General features: G+C 46.8%; 1 protein-coding gene across 1 annotated transcript; it reads right to left on the reverse strand.

Annotated features, from left to right (window-relative positions):
• Positions 1-20,622: 20,622 nt before the first annotated feature.
• Positions 20,623-21,299, reverse strand: LOC147982121 (uncharacterized). The gene is made up of 2 exons (XM_087516202.1): positions 20,998-21,299; positions 20,623-20,931 (listed from the first exon to the last, which is right to left on the reverse strand). Exons 1-2 carry the CDS (start codon positions 21,250-21,252, stop codon positions 20,623-20,625), a joined length of 564 nt encoding a protein of 187 aa, XP_087372328.1. The 5' UTR covers positions 21,253-21,299.
• Between the last annotated feature and the right edge of the window lie 1,880 nt (positions 21,300-23,179).

Consider the following 23,179-nt stretch of genomic DNA (forward strand, 5'->3'; position numbering starts at 1 on the left):
GGTGTGAAATTGAGTAAGTCTCAATGCCCGACCAATGCAGAAGATAGAGAGAAAATGAAAGATGTTCCCTATGCTTTAGCCATAGGCTCTATCATGTATGCAATGCTATGTACCAGACCTGATGTGTGTCTTGCTATAAGTCTAGCAGGGAGGTACCAAAGTAATCCAGGAGTGGATCACTGGACAGCGGTCAAGAACATCCTGAAATACCTGAAAAGGACTAAGGATATGTTTCTCATATATGGAGGTGACAAAGAGCTCATAGTAAATGGTTACATTGATGCAAGCTTTGACACTGATCCGGACGATTCTAAATCGCAAACCGGGTACGTGTTTACATTAAATGGTGGAGCTGTCAGTTGGTGCAGTTCTAAACAAAGCGTTGTGGCGGGATCTACATGTGAAGCAGAGTACATAGCTGCTTCGGAAGCAGCAAACGAAGGAGTCTGGATGAAGGAGTTCATATCCGATCTAGGTGTCATACCTAGTGCATCGGGTCCAATGAAAATCTTTTGTGACAATACTAGTGCAATTTCCCTGGCAAAGGAATCCAGATTTCACAAGAGAACCAAGCACATCAAGAGACGCTTCAATTCCATCCGGGATCTAGTCCAGGTGGGAGACATAGAGATTTGCAAGATACATACAGATCTGAATGTTGCAGACCCATTGACTAAGCCTCTTCCACGAGCAAAACATGATCAGCACCAAAGCTCCATGGGTGTTAGAATCATTACTGTGTAATCTAGATTATTGACTCTAGTGCAAGTGGGAGACTGAAGGAAATATGCCCTAGAGGCAATAATAATGTTATTATTTTATTTCCTTATATCATGATAAATGTTTATTATTCATGCTAGAATTGTATTATCTGGAAACATAATACTTGTGTGAATACATAGACAAACTAAACGTCACTAGTATGCCTCTACTTGACTAGCTCATTAATCAAAGATGGTTATGTTTCCTAACCATAGACATGTGTTGTCATTTGATTAACGAGATCACATTATTAGGAGAATGATGTGATTGACATGACCCATTCCATTAGCTTAGCACCCGATTGTTTAGTATGTTGCTATTGCTTTCTTCATGACTTATACATGTTCCTATGACTATGAGATTATGCAACTCCCGTTTGCCAGAGGAACACTTTGTGTGCTACCAAACGTCACAACGTAACTGGGTGATTATAAAGGAGCTCTACAGGTGTCTCCAAAGGTAAATGTTGGGTTGGCGTATTTCGAGATTAGGATTTGTCACTCCGATTGTCGGAGAGGTATCTCTGGGCCCTCTCGGTAATGCACATCGCATAAGCCTTGCAAGCATTGCAACTAATGAGTTAGTTGCGAGATGATGTATTACGAAACGAGTAAAGAGAATTGCCGATAACGAGATTGAACTAGGTATTGAGATACCGATGATCGAATCTCGGGCAAGTAACATACCGATGACAAAGGGAACAACGTATGTTGTTATGCGACCTGACCGATAAAGATCTTCGTAGAATATGTAGGAGCCAATATGAGCATCCAGGTTCCGCTATTGGTTATTGACCAGAGATATGTCTTGGTCATGTCTACATTGTTCTCGAACTCGTAGGGTCCGCACGCTTAAGGTTCCGATGACAGATATATTATGAGTTTTGATGTACCGAAGTTAGTTCGGAGTCCCGGATGTGATCACGGACATAACGAGGAGTCTCGAAATGGTCGAGACATAAAGATTGATATATTGGACGCCTATATTCAGACACCGGAAGTGTTCCGGGTGATTTTGGAGAAAACCGGAGTACCGGAGGGTTACCGGAACCCCCCCCCCCCCCCCCCGGAGAAGTAATGGGCCATATGGGCCTTAGTGGAGAAAGAGAAGGGTAGCCAGGGTGGGCCGCGCGCCTCCTCCCCCCTGGTCCGAATTGGACTAGGAGAGGGGGGCGGGGCCCCCCTTTCCTTCTCCTTCCCCACTTCCTTCCCCTCCTAGTAGGAGTCCTACTCCTACTAGGAGGAGGACTCCTCCTTGGCGCGCCTATAGGGCCGGCCGGCCTCCTCCCCTTGCTCCTTTATATACGGGGCAGGGGGCACCCCTAGACACAAGTTGATCCACGTGATCGTTTTCTTAGCCGTGTGCGGTGCCCCCTTCCACCATAATCCTCGATAATATTGTAGCGGTGCTTAGGCGAAGCCCTGCGACGGTAGAACATCAAGATCGTCACCACGCCGTCGTGCTGACGGAACTCTTCCCCGACACTTTGCTGGATCGGAGTCCGGGGATCGTCATCGAGCTGAACGTGTGCTAAAACTCGGAGGTGCCGTAGTTTCGGTGCTTGATCGGTCAGGCCGTGAAGACGTACGACTACATCAATCGCGTTGTGCTAACGCTTCCGCTGTCGGTCTACAAGGGTACGTAGATCACACTCTCCCCTCTCGTTGCTATGCATCACCATGATCTTGCGTGTGCGTAGGATTTTTTTTTGAAATTACTACGTTCCCCAACAAAAATTAGCGTATCGCTCGGTCATGACTCGGAACGAGCTTAGTTCTCTAGAGGAAGGGACGATGACATACACTTCGTCAGCAAGTAAACAGCTGTGGACCGCGCTTTGGAAATTGCGGGTGGTGCCGAAGGTTAGGGTTTTCTGGTGGAGGGTTTTACGTGGCATCCTGCCAGACTACATGACTTTACAGCACCATCACATCAAGCCACTTGGCCGCTGCGATCTATGCAAGGCCATGAATGAAGACTTAATGCATGCACTTATCTCATGCTCACATGCCAAGCAGTTCTGGGTTGCGACGAAGGATCGGTTCGATCTCCATTTACCGAGGCTGCATCCGCTAACATGGACACGGGATATTGTGCTCGACGACATGTTTTCTGACGAAGCTTGTTGTCAGATTATCACGATCATGCATGCAATATGGACTTCCAGGAACAAATGGACCCACGATCAGGAGGGCTTCTCCCCGGTGCAAGCACTCAAGTGGATCCATGAAACCCTGGCCATACTCGATCTACCTAACCGCCGCCCAGGGGTGCAGACAGGTCGGAGTTGGAACACCCCCCCCCCCCCGATGTGGGGTGGATTACCATCAACACTGATGGCTCAGTACTCCCAGATGCGTTGTCAGGAGGAGCAGGCGGCGTTGCCCGGTCTCACATTTCTTTTGTGGGGGCTTGGTGCAAGCCGCTAGAGGGGGTCTCCGATCCTTTCATTGCTGAGCTCCTAGCATTTCGGGAGGGTGTGATCTTTGCTCATCTACGTGGAATGTCACATGTGATAATGCAGGTCGACTGCATGGAGCTGGTCACCCAATGGAGTTCGCGCGGCAACTCACAATCTATTGCAGCGCCTATCTTTAGTGAACTTGAAGCTTTAGTCCTTAATTTTGTTTCTTTCTCGGTTCAGCATATCAATAGGGAACTTAATTTCCCGGCCCACTTATGTGCACAGCGTGCTTGTGCAATAGAGGGTACGGACTGCTGGCTCGATGCGAGTCCAGATTTCCTTTTCAATAGCCTACGGGCAGACTGTAACCGCATGATCATTCGTTAAATAAAGTCAGAGTTCGATGCAAAAAAAAGAGCAAATGCTGAATCGGATGATGGTGGTGGCTTTCTACATCCCTGTGATCAAGTTGCGGTGGTTTGGGGAGAAGAGCGGCACCTTGTTGTTCACCATGGGAGAGCAGACCGGGAACCCTGGCACCTACATGTTAAACCTTCGGAACAAAGTGGTTGTCAAGGTTGCGGATGATGTGCACTCAAGAAAGCACTCAAGGAAGAAGTACGTACTTGCTCAAAGTGGTTGACAAGGTGACGGACAATGGACACTCATGGAAGAACTTGCTAGGGTATGAGATGGACATGGCGGCATACCTTGCCTCGGTCTCCCAGACATCCTTCTCTAGTTAAATGCAACTGAATATGTTTAAGATACAAGTATTAACGAGGGTACACTCCAAACTGGTGCTTGGAGAATTCAGAAGGATGGCCTATAAAAACCAACCTTGTCACGTGATGGTTGATGGCTATTCAATTGGCCAACGACTAGATCTATTGCCCCATCCCAATTAGCCTGATTATATCTCCCACATGGCATCGCTTCCCTACAAGCTTTGGCTCTCGCAGAGAAGAGTTGAAGAAGGGAAAGGATCCCAAAGTTTCGGTAAGAAAATTTTGACCTTGAAGTTCGTCAGTGTAAGATGGAGTTATTTGAAGCAAGCGACCAAAGTAACCAAGAAGAAGTCCGGCGAATCAAAGGCATGTTAGATTTTTTATGGCAATAGTAGCTCAGACGACATTTTCTCCAGTTGGTGAGACGCCGATGGTAGACATGTGTATAGTATGCCAATGTTTAAGGCGATTACAATCAGAGGCGGAGCCAGAATTTCTTGAAGCCTAGGGCTAAAACTAACTGACTATAAATAAAATACCAAGGACACAAGTGTGTGTTAGAAGTACTAGATGACCTGGTTGCACCAATGGCGCAAGAAGCGAGCTAGAAGCGATGTTCGTAGTGAATAAGTAGGAAACATAACTGGAAAGATGACGCAATGTGGAATGTGGATTGTATTACAGATAGTAGAATGGCTTAAACCAGTTAACGTAAGATGCTAATTAAAACTAAGAATTATTGTATCGATAACCATTTTATATGCACAAAGATCATTTCATTATTGGACAAAGAGAAAACAAATATGTTCATGCCATATTGTTCGAAGCCACTCTCAATAAAATAGCGTCCATTATGACATGAACCATTTTTAATAATCTGGAATCATAGATATCTAAACAAGCAACATCCATCTTCAGGACCTGCTGCATAAGAAATGGCCTCTCAGGAACCATATCCATTCAAGTAGGCTATAAAGGGAAAGAAAGATAAAGATAAACTATTAACAATATTGATAGTATGAAGCAAGACATATGGAAACTGAAGCAAATGTGTCACAGATTGCAGAAAAGTATTTCAACCATGAAGATGGGTACAAAAGCTAATATCGCGCTTATTGTTATACAACCGATTAAGTATAAATAAGTGAAGCATTCATTGGTGTACAATATTAGCATGTAGGCCTAGGATATGTTTCCTTCCTTAGTCCATCTGGAGCAGCTCGTATAGTTATTATCTCTGGCATATCTTGGTTTTCAGACCATCTGCAGATGCCCATATAGTTCAAAGGCCAAATGGCACAAAATACAAATTCAGTTGAGGAGATATTAGCAAATAAATGCTTAGCATTACAGATAGTACAATGACAATCAATTTTTTGCTACTGAAGTGCATGTCCTTTTCTCTTCTCAGACCAAGACGACACAATGAGGTATCATTTGTTTCCTAATTACACTGTAACCTGAAATCTGTGTGCATATGTGCATGGGCACATCCATTTATTCCTAATAGGAAAATATGCCAAAACATCGGTCACTTTCTCTTTTGAGCTGGAAATACCAATCACTTGGCTAATAGGCATGCAGACACCTCTAATCTAAATAATAGAGGAATTGAAAAATCAGTCACTATGATTTTATTAACTATACATATACATTCCAGTCAAGCGCCTTTCTAGAAAGTGAAATGCTATACATCGGTTTAGAAGTGAATTTCACGGATAATTGTTCATGTCGCTTGAATCATAATTGAATCGATAATATGATTTTACGTGTCACATTATTAGGCTAACTGGGATTGTAGTAGAAAAGGCAGGATAACAGTACTATACTCCACTCTTTTTCCTGTTGGGAAGAACCACCTCTCCTATCCTATTCTCTGAATTCTCATACAAATAACCATCAATTTTCTCTTTGTTCTTTCCATTTTATTTCAGTAGCTACTTCAATTCATATGATTGGCTTTGTTTCATTGATGGACCCTAAGGTTAATGCATGAACTTGCTAAAATGTTCAGATTGACACGGTTACTACGTTTATTTCAATAGTGGTGCTTCTGCATTAACATACGTACCTAAGGTATGGATGACTGTTTACAAACCTGAGTCATAATACATGGGTGCTCCTATTGTCAGAAAACATGGACCGCTATAACTCTAAGTTGAACTCACCATATTTTCCAAGAACTTAAATGCAGAGAAAACGCATAATTAAACTTTTAAGCAAAAAAAAAAGAATTTCTCATATATATCTGAAACTCCTTGACCGTCAAGAAAGCGTGTGTATATTTTTCTCAAAAACCAACTAACCATATGAATTAATGATCACAACCTGAATCATATATTAGCTTATAATACATGGGCGCTCCTATTGTCAGCAAACATGGACTGCTACAACTCTAAGTTGAACTCACCATTTTTTCAGGAACTTAGCTGCAGGAAAAGACACATAATTAAACTTTTAAGCAAAAAAAGAATTTCTCAGATCTATTGATAATCAATAAACACCGCAAGAGCATCATGCATGAACATAAACGTGTCCAACTAAGAAGCCACATGTTAGAGGGCATCTTCACCCGAAGCAGATCAAACTAATTACCTCTAGATAGTTGGGTGAAGTAGAGGCGTTGGAGGAGAGGACTCCCAGGGTGTGCTGATTGGCATGACGCAATTTAATGCGTATATGGCACAAAAACAATTATTAAGCAACATCAGTAAGAAAAGTGAGCATCTAAACAAATCTCACTATTGCAAAATTATTGTAAGCAGATCCACATCATGTGCATGTCTATAGTCTCATACACAGCCAACCCGCAGTCTATTGTTTGGGTCATCCTAGAGAAATCTAGGATTGTAGGAAACACAAAATAATGTACCTGTAGTTTGAAATCTTTGTCGAGTTTTGCAGATTTGGCCTGCCCGAGCCTTATAACTGAAGCAACACATAAAGGATGTTTATAATGAAACAATATTAGTTATAGGACTATAGGCAACACAAAGTAATCTACCTGTACTTTGAAATCTTCACTGAACTTTGCAGGTTTGATCTGCCCAAGCCTAATAACTGAATGAAGACATAGAGGTCATTGCTCCAGGGTCTTCTCAGATTCAATTCGAATAGAGAAGAAGCTTAACTGATGAATTCATAGTAATAATCTTATTTTCAGAGGTAAAGCACAAAGAAATCTGGACGTTGCCGACCAACACCATCTTCAATGAAGACATAGAGGTCAGATGAAATCATGCAAAGGGATCCAATCAAACGATCATTAAAGGATCAACCAAATGTGAGCACCTCTCCGTCAGGTAAACAGGGCCAAAAGAAATCTGGACGTTGCCGATCAACACCATCTTCAATCGCATGAGTTAAAACTGCAGTTGTAGTTATAGCCACTGAAAACAGTAGGGGCAGGCGAAGTCGGGCCTGGCCGCGCTCTCGTCGCCGTCCATGTCCAGCTTGTCCATCCCCGCCCAATCTACGCACGCAAGAACCGGCAAATTAATCAATCAGCCACGAAAACCGACGCAGAGCGATTCTATCCAATCGATGGATCCCGGGAGGGAGGGAGGGTACCGGCGTGGCCGAGCTCCGAGTCCATTTAGATATATAGGTAGGGTAGCCTCTCGCGTGCGCCGCTCGTCCCTCCTCAGCCTCTGGCCCTCTCCTTTGCTTCTCGGCTTGTCCCGGTGGATGAGAGGAGACAGGGAGGGTGAGGAGGGGAGGCCGGAGCTTCTCTCGGTGGCGGCCGCTTCCATCCCACGCCGGTGCCGGCTCTTGCGGTCGAGAGGGCACGCCGGTGCCTGTGCTTGTAGTTTAAGAGGGGCGAACAGATGGGAGGAGGGGGATGAGAAGAGACGAGGGATTCGAGCTACGGTTTGCAGGCCGCCAGTCTAATATGGTGGCACACCGTCTAGCTAGGCATTCGTTACAACTTTCTGTTTCTATGATTATGTATGATACAATCCCTGGGTGGCTGACTGATTGTTTGCAGTCAGACATGCTGGCGCCTAATGAATAAAGAGCTGGAGGGCGTTTAGCTTCAAAAAAGAGAGAGAGATGGGCTGGCGAGAGAGATATTTGTGTGCTCGCTCGCTTCACGCGCGGGACACAAAGGGCCACACGACCGGGCCCAGGCGTCATCGACATAAACTAGGGAGGGAGTGACGTGAAAATGAACAAGATTTGCAAAGGGTGGACGCGTGGATGGCCTGAGAATGCCTACCACCCTTTCATCATCTATATGTTCAATGCCACAAATTCACATTGAAGACGAAATATAAATTCATTATTACCAAGAGAGGAAATTTGATAAAACACACAGTTTAACAATGTGCATCATTGCAAACATTGTTTGGTAGGAAATTAATGAAGACTTGCTTAATCGGAGGCCATCGTTTCTGCAATAGAAGAAGGACCTGGAGATGCAAACATAAAATCGAGTATTTAAAATTAAGACACCGGACATATACTAAATCAATTGTTTCGTATGAAATTTTACAAAATACATAATATACAATTATCACAAAGTGCACGAGGTAGTAGCCCCTTGTGTTTCCTCAATTTTTTATAGCACTGTATAATCTTAATATTACCAATGCTTGCAAATACATCATGCACAATATAGCACACCAAATGATGATTCGTCCATTCATCATTCACTCATTTTGCAGCTCAGTTTTGACAGTGCTCATAGCTGAGAAAGCCCTGGGAGACAGGTACTCCAACATTCTTTACATGACTAATGGCGGATCTTCCATAGGGACGAGCAGAAGTAGTTGTCACAGGTCCACCAACGGCAAAGCAGGGTACTCCTATTCCCCGCACATGAACATGTAGTGTCATGAGCTCTAGGTCACCACGATCGTTGAATTTTTGCCCATAGATGTTGGACGAAGGGATACAAGAGGCAACAAGAAAGAACGAGAATTAGAAGGGCTAGGCTGGATTGGTTCATGTTTGAACTAATTTTCCCACCGAGAGGAGGCTACATATGTAATCGTTGCACGTTGCCATACACAAGTCTCTACTAAAAAAGCCACATGCAAGTTAGAATCCTCATTGTCCTACGCGGAAGAGGATTTGTAGCACGCAACGGCCCGCTCATGCATTTTGTCGGCCATGATTGCGACGTAAGTTGGAAATTTGCTGGGCCGCAACATGCGTGTCTTTGGTTACTGTAGGATGGTCCCATGCATGCTTTGGTCAGATGCTGCGGAATCATGAGACACATGCAACTGTTGTCCAAGTGCATACTAGGGCCAATGTGCTGTTTTGAATTTCTCCAGTTAATCCTTAGCAAGCTCCCGAGAAGAAGAAAAAAGTCTTAACAATACTTTTGTTAGTTTATTTTTTCAAATAAAACTCTTTGTTAGTAGCTGATTTTCATGAATTTTAGTTTTTTTTGCGAATTTCATGAATTTTAGTTGAGTATACTTGCATCTCAATCCTAAAATTTCTAGACATTAAACGCTCATCCTAGTAAACTTCAACTTCTGAATCTGACAGTTGTTGCCTATGCCAAAAGGCTTAGGGCATTTCAAATCGGTCCTCTAATTTTTTTTTCGCGGATACACGAAGGTTGTGTATCATTGCATTGATAGAAGGAGTAGAAAAAGTACATATAGGGATACAATACACATGACACGAACGCACGCAGGCGTGAACATGATGCCCGGAGAAGAGAGACAAGGGATGCTCGGCCGGAACAGAGGATACAACATAGCTAAACCTACCAAATCCGAACCAAGAGCGGCAAATCCGAACCAACAAGAACACCATCATCGACAGAGCCAAAACCGGGGATACCACGAGCGAGAAAGATAGCGTCTTCAAGAAGGAAGGCGACACCGAGACGCCGTTGCCATCAGGTCCAGAGGAACCAGACCTAGGATTTCCCTTAAGCTCGAAGAGGGGCACAACCAAGGGCCTTGATAGCGCCTCCAAGAAGGAACTGACATCCACAGACGCCGCCACTGTCAGCACCGGCAACCCGAGTAGGGATTTCTCCCTGGCCTGAGGCTGAGCAATCCCATAGTTGCCATAATTAGAAATGAAGGTGAGGAGCCAAATGCTGGTGAGAGCCACCATGTTGGAAGGGGGTTGGTAGGGCTGCACCTACCATCGAAGGGTGGCACCACCTCTGAACACAGGAGCATAAGATCTGGCAAAAAGAGACGGCTTTAGATGTCCAATATAGGACAGAGTGAAGCAAACCACGATGGGGTGGGAGACGGCGAACAACAATGCCGACATGCTAGGACGGGAGCAATGTAGACCCTAGATGTCGTGGCCATAGCCGTCAGGACGTCAGGGAGCCAGGCAAGCTTGAAGGGGCGCATCTGCTGGTCCCCGAGGTCGGAGCTGCCCCGACAGAGGATGCCGACAGCCATGGACACTGGAGAGACGCGGGTCCAAGGTCGTCGGGGTCAGACTGTTGGAAATATGCCCTAGAGGCAATAATAAAATGATTATTATATTTCCTTGTTCATGATAATTGTCTATTATTCATGCTATAATTGTATTATCCGGAAATTGTAATACATGTGTGAATACATAGACCACAATGTGTCCCTAGTGAGCCTCTAGTTGACTAGCTCGTTGATCAACAGATAGTCATGGTTTCCTATCTATGGACATGGGGATGTCATTGATAACGGGATCACATCATTAGGAGAATGATGTGATGGACAAGACCCAATCCTAAGCTTAGCTCAAAGATCGTGTAGTTCGTTTGCTGTAGCTTTTGTGAATGTCAAGTATCATTTCCTTAGACCATGAGATTGTGCAACTCCCGGATACCGTAGGAGTGCTTTGGGTGTGCCAAACGTCACAACGTAACTGGGTGACTATAAAGGTACATTACAGGTGTCTCCGAAAGTGTCTGTTGGGTTGGCACGAATCGAGACTGGGATTTGTCACTCCGTATGACGGAGAGGTATCTTTGGGCCCACTCGGTAATGCATCATCATAATGAGCTCAAAGTGATTAGGTGGTTGATCACGGGATCATGCACTACGGTACGAGTAAAGTGACTTGCCGGTAACGAGACTGAACAAGGTATTGGGATACCGACGATCGAGTCTCGGGCAAGTAACGTACCGATTGACAAAGGGAATTGTATACGGGGTTGCTTGAATCCTCGACATCATGGTTCATCCGATGAGATCATCGAGGAGCATGTGGGAGCCAACATGGGTATCCAGATCCCGTTGTTGGCTATTGGCCAGAGAGCCGTCTCGGTCATGTCTACGTGTCTCCCGAACCCGTAGGATCTACACACTTAAGGTTCGGTGACGCTAGGGTTGTAGAGATATGAGTATGTAGTAATCCGAAAGTTGTTCGGAGTCCCGGATGAGATCCTGGACGTCACGAGGAGTTCCGGAATGGTCCGGAGGTGAAGAATTATATATAGGAAGTGTAGTTTCGGCCATCGAGAAAGATTCGGGGTCACCGGTATTGTACCGGGACCACCGGATGGGTCCCAGGGGTCTACTGGGTGGGGCCACCCATCCCGGAGGGCCCCATGGGCTGAAGTAGGGAGGGGAACCAGCCCATAGTGGGCTGGTGCGCCCCCCCCTTGGCCCCCCTGCGCCTAGGGTTGGAAACCCTAGGGTGGGGGCGCCTCCACTTGCCTTGGGGGGCACTCCACCCCCCTTTGGGAGATCCCATCTCCAGGGCCGGCGCCCCCCAGGGGGCCTATATAAACGGGGGAGGGAGGGGCAGCCGCACCTCAAGTCTTGGCGCCTCCCTCTCCCCTGCTACACCTCTCCCTCTCGCAGAAGCTCGATGAAGCCCTGCTGCGATCATTGCTGCATCCACCACCATACCGTCGTGCTGCTGGATCTTCATCAACCTCTCCTTCCCCCTTGCTGGATCAAGAAGGAGGAGACGTCATCCGCTCCGTACGTGTGTTGAACGCGGAGGTGCCGTCCGTTCAGCACTTGGTCATCGGTGATTTGGATCACGGCGAGTACGACTCCATCATCCCCGTTCTCTTGAACGCTTCCACTCGCGATCTACAAGGGTATGTAGATGCACTCTCCTCTTGTTGCTAGTTGACTCCATAGATCGATCTTGGTGAAACGTAGGAAATTTTTTTGTTTTCTGCAACGTTCCCAACAGTGGCATCATGAGCTAGGTCTATGCGTAGTTCTCTTTGCACGAGTAGAACACAATTTGTTGTGGGCGTAGATGTTGTCAACTTTCTTGCCGCTACTAGTCTTATTTTGCTTCAGCGGTATCGTGGGATGAAGCGGCCCGGACCGACCTTACACGTACGTTTACGTGAGACAGGTTCCACCGACTGACATGCACTAGTTGCATAAGGTGGCTAGCGGGTGTCTGTCTCTCCCACTTTAGTTGGAGCGGATTCGACGAAAAGGGTCCTTATGAAGGGTAAATAGAAGTTGACAAATCACGTTGTGGCTTTTACGTAGGTAAGAAAACGTTCTTGCTAGAACCCTATTGCAGCCACGTAAAACTTGCAACAACAATTAGAGGACGTCTAACTTGTTTTTGCAGCAAGTGTCATGTGATGTGATATGGCCAAAGTTGTGATGAATGATGAATGATATATGTGTGATGTATGAGATCATGTTCTTGTAATAGGAATCACGACTTGCATGTCGATGAGTATGACAACCGGCAGGAGCCATAGGAGTTGTCTTTATTTTTTGTATGACCTGCGTGTCATTGAGAAATGCCATGTAAATTACTTTACTTTATTGCTAAACGTGTTAGCCATAGTAGTAGAAGTAATAGTTGGCGAGCAACTTCATGGAGACACGATGATGGAGATCATGGTGTCATGCCGGTGACAAGATGATCATGGAGCCCCAAGATGGAGATCAAAGGAGCTATATGATATTGGCCATATCATGTCACTATTATTTGATTGCATGTGATGTTTATCATGTTTTTGCATCTTGTTTACTTAGAACGACGGTAGTAAATAAGATGATCCCTCATAATAATTTCAAGAAAGTGTTCCCCCTAACTGTGCGCCGTTGCGACAGTTCGTTGTTTCGAAGCACCACGTGATGATCGGGTGTGATAGATTCCAACGTTCACATACAACGGGTGTAAGACAGATTTACACATGCAAACACTTAGGTTGACTTGACGAGCCTAGCATGTACAGACATGGCCTCGGAACACAGAAGACCGAAAGGTCAAACATGAGTCATATAGAAGATACGATCAACATGAAGATGTTCACTGATGTTGACTAGTCCGTCTCACGTGATGATCGAACACGGCCTAGTTAACTCGGATCATGTTATACTTAGATGACTGGAGGGATGTCTATCTGAGTGGGAGTTCATTGAATAATTTGATTAGATGAACTTAATTATCATGAACTTAGTCTAAAATATTTACAATATGTCTTGTAGATCAAATGGCCAACGTTGTCCTCAACTTCAACGCGTTCCTAGAGAAAACCAAGCTGAAAGACAATGACAGCAACTATACGGACTGGGTCCGGAACCTGAGGATCATCCTCATAGCTGCCAAGAAAGATTATGTCCTAGAAGCACCGCTAGGTGACGCACCCGTCCCACAGAACCAAGACGTTATGAACGCTTGGCAGACACGTGCTAATGATTACTCCCTCGTTCAGTGTGGCATGCTTTACAGGTTAGAACTGGGGCTCCAAAAGCGTTTTGAGCGACACGAAGCATATGAGATGTTCGAAGAGCTGAAAATGGTTTTCCAAGCTCATGCCCGGGTCGAGAGATATGAAGTCTCCGACAAGTTCTTCAGCTGTAAGATGGAGGAAAATAGTTCTGTTAGTGAGCACATACTCACAATGTCTGGGTTGCATAACCGCTTGACTCAGCTGGGAGTTACTCTCCCGGATGACGCGGTCATTGACAGAATCCTTCAGTCGCTTCCACTAAGCTACAAGAGCTTTGTGATGAACTTCAATATGCAGGGGATGGAAAAAACCATTCCTGAGGTATATTCAATGCTGAAATCTGCAGAGGTAGAAGTCAAAAAGGAACATCAAGTGTTGATGGTGAATAAAACCACTAAGTTCAAGAAAGGCAAGGGTAAGAAGGACGGCAAGGGAGTTGCCGCGCCCGATAAGCAAGCTGCCGGGAAGAAGCCAAAGAATGGACCCAAGCCCGAGACTGAGTGCTTTTATTGCAAGGGAAGTGGTCACTGGAAGCGGAACTGCCCCAAATACTTAGCGGACAAGAAGGCTGGCATCACGAAAGGTATATGTGATATACATGTAATTGATGTGTACCTTACCAGTACTCGTAGTAGCTCCTGGGTATTTGATACCGGTGCGGTTGCTCACATTTGTAACTCAAAACAGGAGCTGCGGAATAAGCGGAGACTGGCGAAGGACGAGGTGATGATGCGCGTCGGGAATGGTTCCAAGGTCGATGTGATCGCCGTTGGCACGCTACCTCTACATTTACCTACGGGATTAGTTTTAAACCTCAATAATTGTTATTTAGTGCCAGCTTTGAGCATGAACATTGTATCAGGATCTCGTTTAATACGAGATGACTACTCATTTAAATCCGAGAATAATGGTTGTTCTATTTATATGAGAGATATGTTTTATGGTCATGCTCCAATGGTGAATGGTTTATTCTTAATGAATCTCGAGCGTAATGCTACACATATTCATAGTGTGAATACCAAAAGATGTAAGGTTGATAATGATAGTCCCACATACTTGTGGCACTGCCGCCTTGGTCACATAGGTGTCAAACGCATAAAGAAGCTCCATGCAGATGGACTTTTAGAGTCTCTTGATTACGAATCATTTGACACGTGCGAACCATGCCTCATGGGTAAAATGACCAAGACTCCGTTCTCAGGAACAATGGAGCGAGCAACCAACTTATTGGAAATCATACATACTGATGTGTGCGGTCCAATGAGTGTTGAGGCTCGCGGTGGCTATCGTTATGTTCTCACCCTCACTGATGACTTGAGTAGATATGGGTATGTCTACTTAATGAAACACAAGTATGAGACCTTTGAAAAGTTCAAGGAATTTCAGAGTGAGGTTGAGAATCAACGTGACAGGAAAATCAAGTTCTTGCGATCAGATCATGGGGGAGAATACTTGAGTCATGAATTTGGCACACACTTAAGAAAATGTGGAATAGTTTCACAACTCACGCCGCCTGGAACACCTCAGCGTAATGGTGTGTCCGAACGTCGTAATCGCACTCTATTAGATATGGTGCGATCTATGATGTCTCTTACCGATTTACCGCTATCATTTTGGGGCTATGCTTTAGAGACTGCCGCATTCACTTTAAATAGGGCTCCGTCGAAATCCGTTGAGACGACACCGTATGAATTATGGTTTGGGAAGAAACCTAAGCTGTCGTTTCTAAAAGTTTGGGGATGCGATGCTTATGTCAAGAAACTTCAACCTGAAAAGCTCGAACCCAAATCGGAAAAATGCGTCTTCATAGGATACCCTAAAGAAACTATTGGGTATACCTTCTACCTCAGATCCGAGGGCAAGATCTTTGTTGCCAAGAATGGGTCCTTTCTAGAGAAAGAGTTTCTCTCGAAAGAAATAAGTGGGAGGAAGGTAGAACTTGATGAAGTATTACCTCTTGAACCGGTAAGTGGCGCAGCTCAAGAAAATGTTCCTGAGGTGCCTGCACCGACTAGAGAGGAAGTTGATGATGATGATCATGAAACTTCAGATCAAGTTGCTACTGAACTTCGTAGGTCCACAAGGACACGTTCCGCACCAGAGTGGTACGGTAACCCTGTCTTGGAAATCATGTTGTTAGACAACGGTGAACCTTCGAACTATGAAGAAGCGATGGCGGGCCCAGATTCCGACAAATGGATGGAAGCCATGAAATCCGAGATAGGATCCATGTATGAAAACGAAGTATGGACTTTGACTGACTTGCCCGTTGATCGGCGAGCCATAGAAAATAAATGGATCTTTAAGAAGAAGACAGACGCGCATGGTAATGTGACCATCTATAAAGCTCGGCTTGTCGCTAAGGGTTATCGACAAGTTCAAGGGGTTGACTACGATGAGACTTTCTCACCCGTAGCGAAGCTGAAGTCCGTCCGAATCATGTTAGCAATTGCCGCATTCTATGATTATGAGATATGTCAAATGGACGTCAAAACGGCATTCCTTAATGGTTTCCTTAAGGAAGAATTGTATATGATGCAGCCGAAAGGTTTTGTCGATCCTAAGAATGCTGACAAGGTGTGCAAGCTCCAACGCTCGATTTATGGGCTGGTGCAAGCATCTCGGAGTTGGAACATTCGCTTTGATGAGATGATCAAACCGTTTGGGTTTATGCAGACTTATGGAGAAGCCTGCGTTTACAAGAAAGTGAGTGGGAGCTCTGTAGCATTTCTCATATTATATGTAGACGACATACTTATGATGGGAAATGATATAGAACTTTTGGACAGCATTAAGGCCTACTTGAATAAGAGTTTTTCAATGAAGGACCTTGGAGAAGCTGCTTATATATTAGGCATCAAGATCTATAGAGATAGATCAAGACGCCTCATAGGTCTTTCACAAAGCACATACCTTGATAAGATATTGAAGAAGTTCAATATGGATCAGTCTAAGAAGGGGTTCTTGCCTGTGTTGCAAGGTGTGAAATTGAGCTCAGCTCAATGTCCGACCACGACAGAAGATATAGAAGAGATGAGTGTCATCCCCTATGCCTCAGCCATAGGGTGTATTATGTATGCCATGCTGTGTACCAGACCTGATGTAAACCTTGCCGTAAGTTTGGTAGGAAGGTACCAAAGCAATCCCGGCAAGGAACACTAGACAGCGGTCAAGAATATCCTGAAGTACCTGAAAAGGACTAAGGACATGTTTCTCGTTTATGGAGGTGACGAAGAGCTCGTCGTAAAGGGTTACGTCGATGCTAGCTTCGACACAGATCTGGATGACTCTAAGTCACAAACCGGATACGTGTATATGTTGAATGGTGGAGCAGTAAGCTGGTGCAGCTGCAAGCAGAGCGTCGTGGCGGGATCTACATGTGAAGCGGAGTACATGGCAGCCTCGGAGGCAGCGCATGAAGCAATTTGGGTGAAGGAGTTCATCACCGACCTAGGAGTCATACCCAATGCGTCGGGGCCGATCAAACTCTTCTGTGACAACACTGGAGCTATTGCACTTGCCAAGGAGCCCAGGTTTCACAAGAAGACCAGGCACATCAAGCGTCGCTTCAACTCCATTCGTGAAAATGTTCAAAATGGAGACATAGATATTTGTAAAGTACATACGGATCTGAATGTCGCAGATCCGTTGACTAAACCTCTCCCTAGAGCAAAACATGATCAACACCAGAATTCCATGGGTGTTCGATTCATCAGAATGTAACTAGATGATTGACTCTAGTGCAAGTGGGAGACTGTTGGAAATATGCCCTAGAGGCAATAATAAAATGATTATTATATTTCCTTGTTCATGATAATTGTCTATTATTCATGCTATAATTGTATTATCCGGAAACCGTAATACATGTGTGAATACATAGACCACAATGTGTCCCTAGTGAGCCTCTAGTTGACTAGCTCGTTGATCAACAGATAGTCATGGTTTCCTGGCTATGGACATGGGGATGTCATTGATAACGAGATCACATCATTAGGAGAATGATGTGATGGACAAGACCCAATCCTAGGCTTAGCTCAATGATCGTGTAGTTCGTTTGCTGTAGCTTTTCTGAATGTCAAGTATCATTTCCTTAGACCATGAGATTGTGCAACTCCCGGATACCGTAGGAGTGCTTTGGGTGTGCCAAACGTCACAACGTAACTGGGTGACTATAAAGGTACATTACAGGTGTCTCCGAAAGTGTCTGTTGGGTTGGCACGAATCGAGACTGGGATTTGTCACTCCGTATGACGAAGAGGTATCTCTGGGCCCACTCGGTAATGCATCATCATAATGAGCTCAAAGTGATCAAGTGGTTGATCACGGGATCATGCATTACGGTACGAGTAAAGTGACTTGCCGGTAACGAGACTGAACAAGGTATTGGGATACCGACGATCGAGTCTCGGGCAAGTAACGTACCGATTGACAAAGGGAATTGTATACGGGGTTGCTTGAATCCTCGACATCGTGGTTCATCCGATGAGATCATCGAGGAGCATGTGGGAGCCAACATGGGTATCCAGATCCCGCTGTTGGCTATTGGCCAGAGAGCCGTCTCGGTCATGTCTACGTGTCTCCCGAACCCGTAGGGTCTACACACTTAAGGTTCGGTGACGCTAGGGTTGTAGAGATATGAGTATGCAGTAATCTGGAAGTTGTTCGGAGTCCCGGATGAGATCCTGGACGTCACGAGGAGTTCCGGAATGGTCCGGAGGTGAAGAATTATATATAGGAAGTGTAGTTTCGGCCATTGGGAAAGATTCAGGGTCACCGGTATTGTACCGGGACCACCGGATGGGTCCCGGGGGTCCACCGGGTGGGGCCACCCATCCCGGAGGGCCCCATGGGCTGAAGTGGGGAGGGGAACCAGCCCATAGTGGGCCGGTGCACCCCCCCCCCCTTGGGCCCTCCTGCGCCTAGGGTTGGAAACCCTAGGGTGGGGGCGCCTCCACTTGCCTTGGGGGGCACTCCACCCCCCTTGGCCACCGCCCCCCCTTTGGGAGATCCCATCTCCAGGGCCGGCGCCCCCCAGGGGGCCTATATAAAGGGGGGAGGGAGGGGCAGCCGCACCTCAAGTCTTGGCGCCTCCCTCTCCCCTGCTACACCTCTCCCTCTCGCAGAAGCTCGGCGAAGCCCTGCTGCGATCATTGCTGCATCCACCACCACACCGTCGTGCTGCTGGATCTTCATCAACCTCTTCTCCCCCCTTGCTGTATCAAGAAGGAGGAGACGTCATCCGCTCCGTACGTGTGTTGAACGCGGAGGTGCCGTCCGTTCGGCACTTGGTCATCGGTGATTTGGATCACGGCGAGTACGACTCCATCATCCCCGTTCTCTTGAACGCTTCCGCTCGCGATCTACAAGGGTATGTAGATGCACTCTCCTCTCGTTGCTAGTTGACTCCATAGATCGATCTTGGTGAAACGTAGGAATTTTTTTTGTTTTCTGGAACGTTCCCCAACACAGAGTAGCGCCAACAAGTACCCGCCTTGAGGAGCTTCGTGACTGCCACTATCCTTGTAGTCTGGCTGCCTCCGCATGAGCCATCATGATGGCTCGTCGGGAGGTAGGGCCGCCGAAGATGAGGGACGCCGCTTGCGCACGGAAGGCAGCCCGCGAACACCCCCATGATCGGCCGCAGATCCCACGCCCAGCGGCAACAGCAGGGTTGGGCCGCGCCACGTAGGGGAGGAGGCGAGTACTTCAGGGGATCAGGGCGCCTGTGGCAGGAATGCCAGGCCCGCCCCCGGACGTGCAGGAGCGAGCAATGGCTGGGAGGAGGCCGCCCGCGCACAAGCAAGGGCACGCGAGGCGGGAGGGGGGTGCGTGCGGGACGGTGCCGCCCTGCCTCCACCATCCTGGGGCATGACACGGTCTTGCGCAACCCTCCGGTGGCCGCGCAGCTGGAGCGGACGGAGGGGAGGATCGACCCGGCGTCGACGGATGGTGGATCTGGGGCGCAGGGCGGGGTGGGGATGCGCATGGGAAGGATGGAACCGCCCCGCCGCCACCATCCCGGGGCACGGCACGGCTTCGCCGGCCGGCCCTCTGGTGGCGGCGCAGCTGGCAGGCGGAGGCAGGTGTGGCTACCCCCGTGTCGCCAGAGGAGGGCGACGTGGGGGAATCTCCTAAAAATAGTGGAGTATCCAGTGGAGTAAACCCTTAGTGGAGTATATTTACTCCACTAAGTTTTTTTGGTCGGACCTAGCCGCCCTAAGTACAACGAAGCAAAACTTACTTTTGGTTTATGCATTTCTCCAAACACTTGTCGTGCACATATGCACACAGAGTGATTGGCGGAAGGCATTAGTGTTTGTTACTATGGAAGTGCTCTCTTGTAGCCGTTTCGTTAGGTTGATGAACTTGTTGGGTTATGTTATATGTTGGTGAACTCTTACTATTGTGGTATTTGTGTTGTCCTAAATGATGTGATGTTCAAATTATTAGTTGTCTTTGTTCAGTATTTGTCCTAAATGATGTTGTCTTTGTTCAGTTGAATTGTTCAGTATTTGTATTTGCCAAAATGGAATCTGTTTCTGCAATTTGGCAGTTAACAGCACTGCAGCGCCTGACCGTCAGGCGCTGCACTGTACTATGCAGCGCCCAAAGCCTAGGCGCTGCACCTCACAGTGCAGCGCCCGTCCCATAGGCGCTGCTTCACTGGCCATGGCTGCCCATAGGGCCACAGAAGGCTTTGAGCACTGACGATCCACGAAAATTACCAAGTCATAATGCAGCGCCCCAGATCAAGGCGCTGCACTTTACAGTGTGACGCTCGTCCGTTCGGCGCTGCATAGAACAGTGCAGCGCCTTTGTTCTGGGCGCTGCACGGTTGTTTACTGCAAAAATAGAGTTGACAGCACATTCATTTCACCGGAACATCATAATACTTACAATGACTGCATCATCACAACAATTTGAACAAATAAAAATTTTATGCCGACGAGTTCATAACTTAAGACAATTCAAACTACGACATGGTTCACGACACATTCATTACAAATGACAAATGTCAGCTTGCCCTAGAAAATAGTTCACCAACATCTTACATGCCCTCACAAGTTCACGACGAGTGCACCGAACCGAAGTCCCTACTGAGTAGAGCGAGGCCATTTCCCCTTCTTGTCACGGGCCGAGTCCTCCTCTTGCTCCTCGCGAGCCTTTGCAAGCTTTCTTGCCCTCTCCTCCTCACGAGCAAGTTTCGCTTGGCGTGCCCTCTCCTCGTCTCGTTTCTTCCGCTCCATCCTCTCCTTCTGACGACGCTCTTCCTCCAAGCCTCTTCGAAACGATTCTTCGAACCGCCGTTGCCGCCTAAGACAATCTTGGTATTGGTCCTTTTTGACATCTTCTGGCACTTCAAGATCTATCCACATGAAGTACTTGCATAGAGGAGGCGGTGACTGCATACAAAAATTTTGTTAGTGTTGACACACATTTGATAGTAACATTTTACTTCTCGAGCTTACCGGTGGTCGGTCATAGGCGTTAGTTGGAAGTGCACGATCATAAGCATAGTTCGGGCATACAAAATATCTCCGCCCTTCCGTCCATGATTTATTTCGGTCGGTGGATACCTTCACCTTGCAAACATCTCCACACCAACATGGCGGGATGTTGGCATCTTTCTCCTTCACCTTGTCCAAAGATGCGTCCTCCCACTTGTTCGGCATGTCTTCTTGGTTAGCACACGGTGGCCTCGTCATGGAACCGGATGAAGCCATGCCTACAAAACCGATAATTCTTGGTTAACCCTAACCCCCACTTAACAATAACCACAATCCTAACCATAGCATAACCCTAACACTAACATCAAACACACATACCCCTAACCCTAGCATACCATGAAAGCCTAACCAACCCAAATTAGCAAAGAAACTTAACATCATTCAACAAATATTTGCAAATCCAAGCCAAAACTAGGGTTTCCCCAAAGTAGCAAGATTTGAGCAAATGTGACAATTCCTATGGATGAAAACGAGGGGATCGAAGGAGATTACCTTAAGGAAGGGGTTGGCTTCGAAATCCACGGTCAAATACTTCGGATTTGCAAGATTTGAGAAGGATTTGAGAGGGGAGAGGGGAAGAGAGGAGGGGCGCAAGGCTAAGGGTTTGTGTGGGGTGGGGTGTGTGGGGTGGGGGTGGGATGGGAGAGAGGGTGGGGCCAGCCTAAGTGGAACACAGACTGTGCAGCGCCCAAGAGCTAGGCGCTGCACATTACAAGTGTGGCGCCTAAGCCTGAGGCGCTGCAGTGCTGTCTGTGGGGCCGCAACTGGACCAAGGCTGCCACGCTGGCACGAGGTGCGACGCCCAAGAGAGAGGCGCTGCATAGTAGTGTGTGGCGCCCAGCTGTCGGGCGCCACACGAAAGGGTCAGCAGAGTGAAATTTTTTCGGAACGAGGTCAGTTTGTGATTTGATTTGGACCTCAGGTCAAATATGTGATTTCTGCCTTGACTAGTGCATGCTCCGGTACTTAGCACCCAGACAGAGCAGTCCTCGGAAAGCATGAGCATGAGCTCAGCCCCTAGTGATGTCGTCCATGTACGCGCAGATGATCGGCGCGACCAACGAGAGCTACGGGCTATCCTACTACGGCCCGATGCTTGTGCACCTGGCCGAGTGCGCGTTTGTGCGCCACATGTTCCAGGCCGTTGTCAAGGACCACTGTCCTGGGCCATGGAGGTAAAATGAGGAGGTGTACCGGGGCTTCCTGGCAGTCGCGGACGTCGAGCAGCTCTCGGTGCTGCTGTGGGTCGTGCACTCGAGGGAGAGATGAAAGAGGAAGCGACGCCAAGGACATGGAGCTCATGGCGTTGCCGCCGCCGTTCAGGTACCAGCGGAGCGCCCACTCCTGGTGGCCGGAGAGCTCGAGCGGCTTGAGTTGGGATGGCAGGTCACTGGCGGCGGGCGGGGGTTCGGGAAGGGGCCCCGCGACGTGAGGAAGAGGGGCAGATGCAGGTGTGGGTGATGGAGCAGCAGGAAATGGTTGGGGCAGAGTATAATTTTTAGTCCCTTGCGGCGGATTGGGGATAGGTTAGGTCTGCGTTAAAGGAGTAAAACTGACTTTTTACACCTCTAACACCCAGTTAGAAATGCCCTTAATTGGGTTGGTCATGTCCCGGCGATCAACTCCTTAGCTCCTTCCGCATTCACTCTTCATGTTTGTTTGTCGCCCTTGCCTCTCATTTCCATGAAAAAAAACACTTGCTCTGTTTCAAAACATCTGAAGTTCTAAGTTTGTTGAACTTTCTAAAATCTGACCAAGTTTATAGAAAAAAGAGAAAAGTATACTTTTCGTCCCTCAACTATCGGTGAAGTTTAGATTTGGTCCCTCAATTTCGAAACCGGACAACTTGCACCTCCAACTAATGAAACCGGACAAGGTTCGTCCCTGGCCCCGGTTTTGACCGATGCTGACTCAAATTCGTGTAATTTTTACAAATCTTTGAAGTTTTTGAAATTCACATACTCTTCTCAAATCCATATAGGTTTTTCAAGATCGCGCAAGTTTTTCAAAAATAAACATACCTTTTTCAAATCTGTGAACTATTTCGAAATTTGTGTACTTTTTTCAAATCCCTGATTTTTTTAATTTGCATACTTTTTTCAAATTAGTGTATTTTTTTCAAGTTCGTGTAATTTTATCAAAT

This window comes from Triticum urartu, chromosome 3A, assembly GCF_056163025.1.
Source record: "Triticum urartu cultivar PI428250 chromosome 3A, HENAU_Tu73, whole genome shotgun sequence".
Taxonomy (NCBI): domain Eukaryota; kingdom Viridiplantae; phylum Streptophyta; class Magnoliopsida; order Poales; family Poaceae; genus Triticum; species Triticum urartu.

Excerpts from the sequence above, each read along its gene's own strand:
- LOC147982121 (XM_087516202.1), bottom strand. The coding sequence starts at position 21,252 with ATGGCTTCATCCGGTTCCATGACGAGGCCACCGTGTGCTAACCAAGAA. Across the intron at positions 20,932-20,997 it reads ACGCCTATGACCGACCACCG|TCACCGCCTCCTCTATGCAA; the intron begins GTAAGCTCGAGA and ends TTTTGTATGCAG.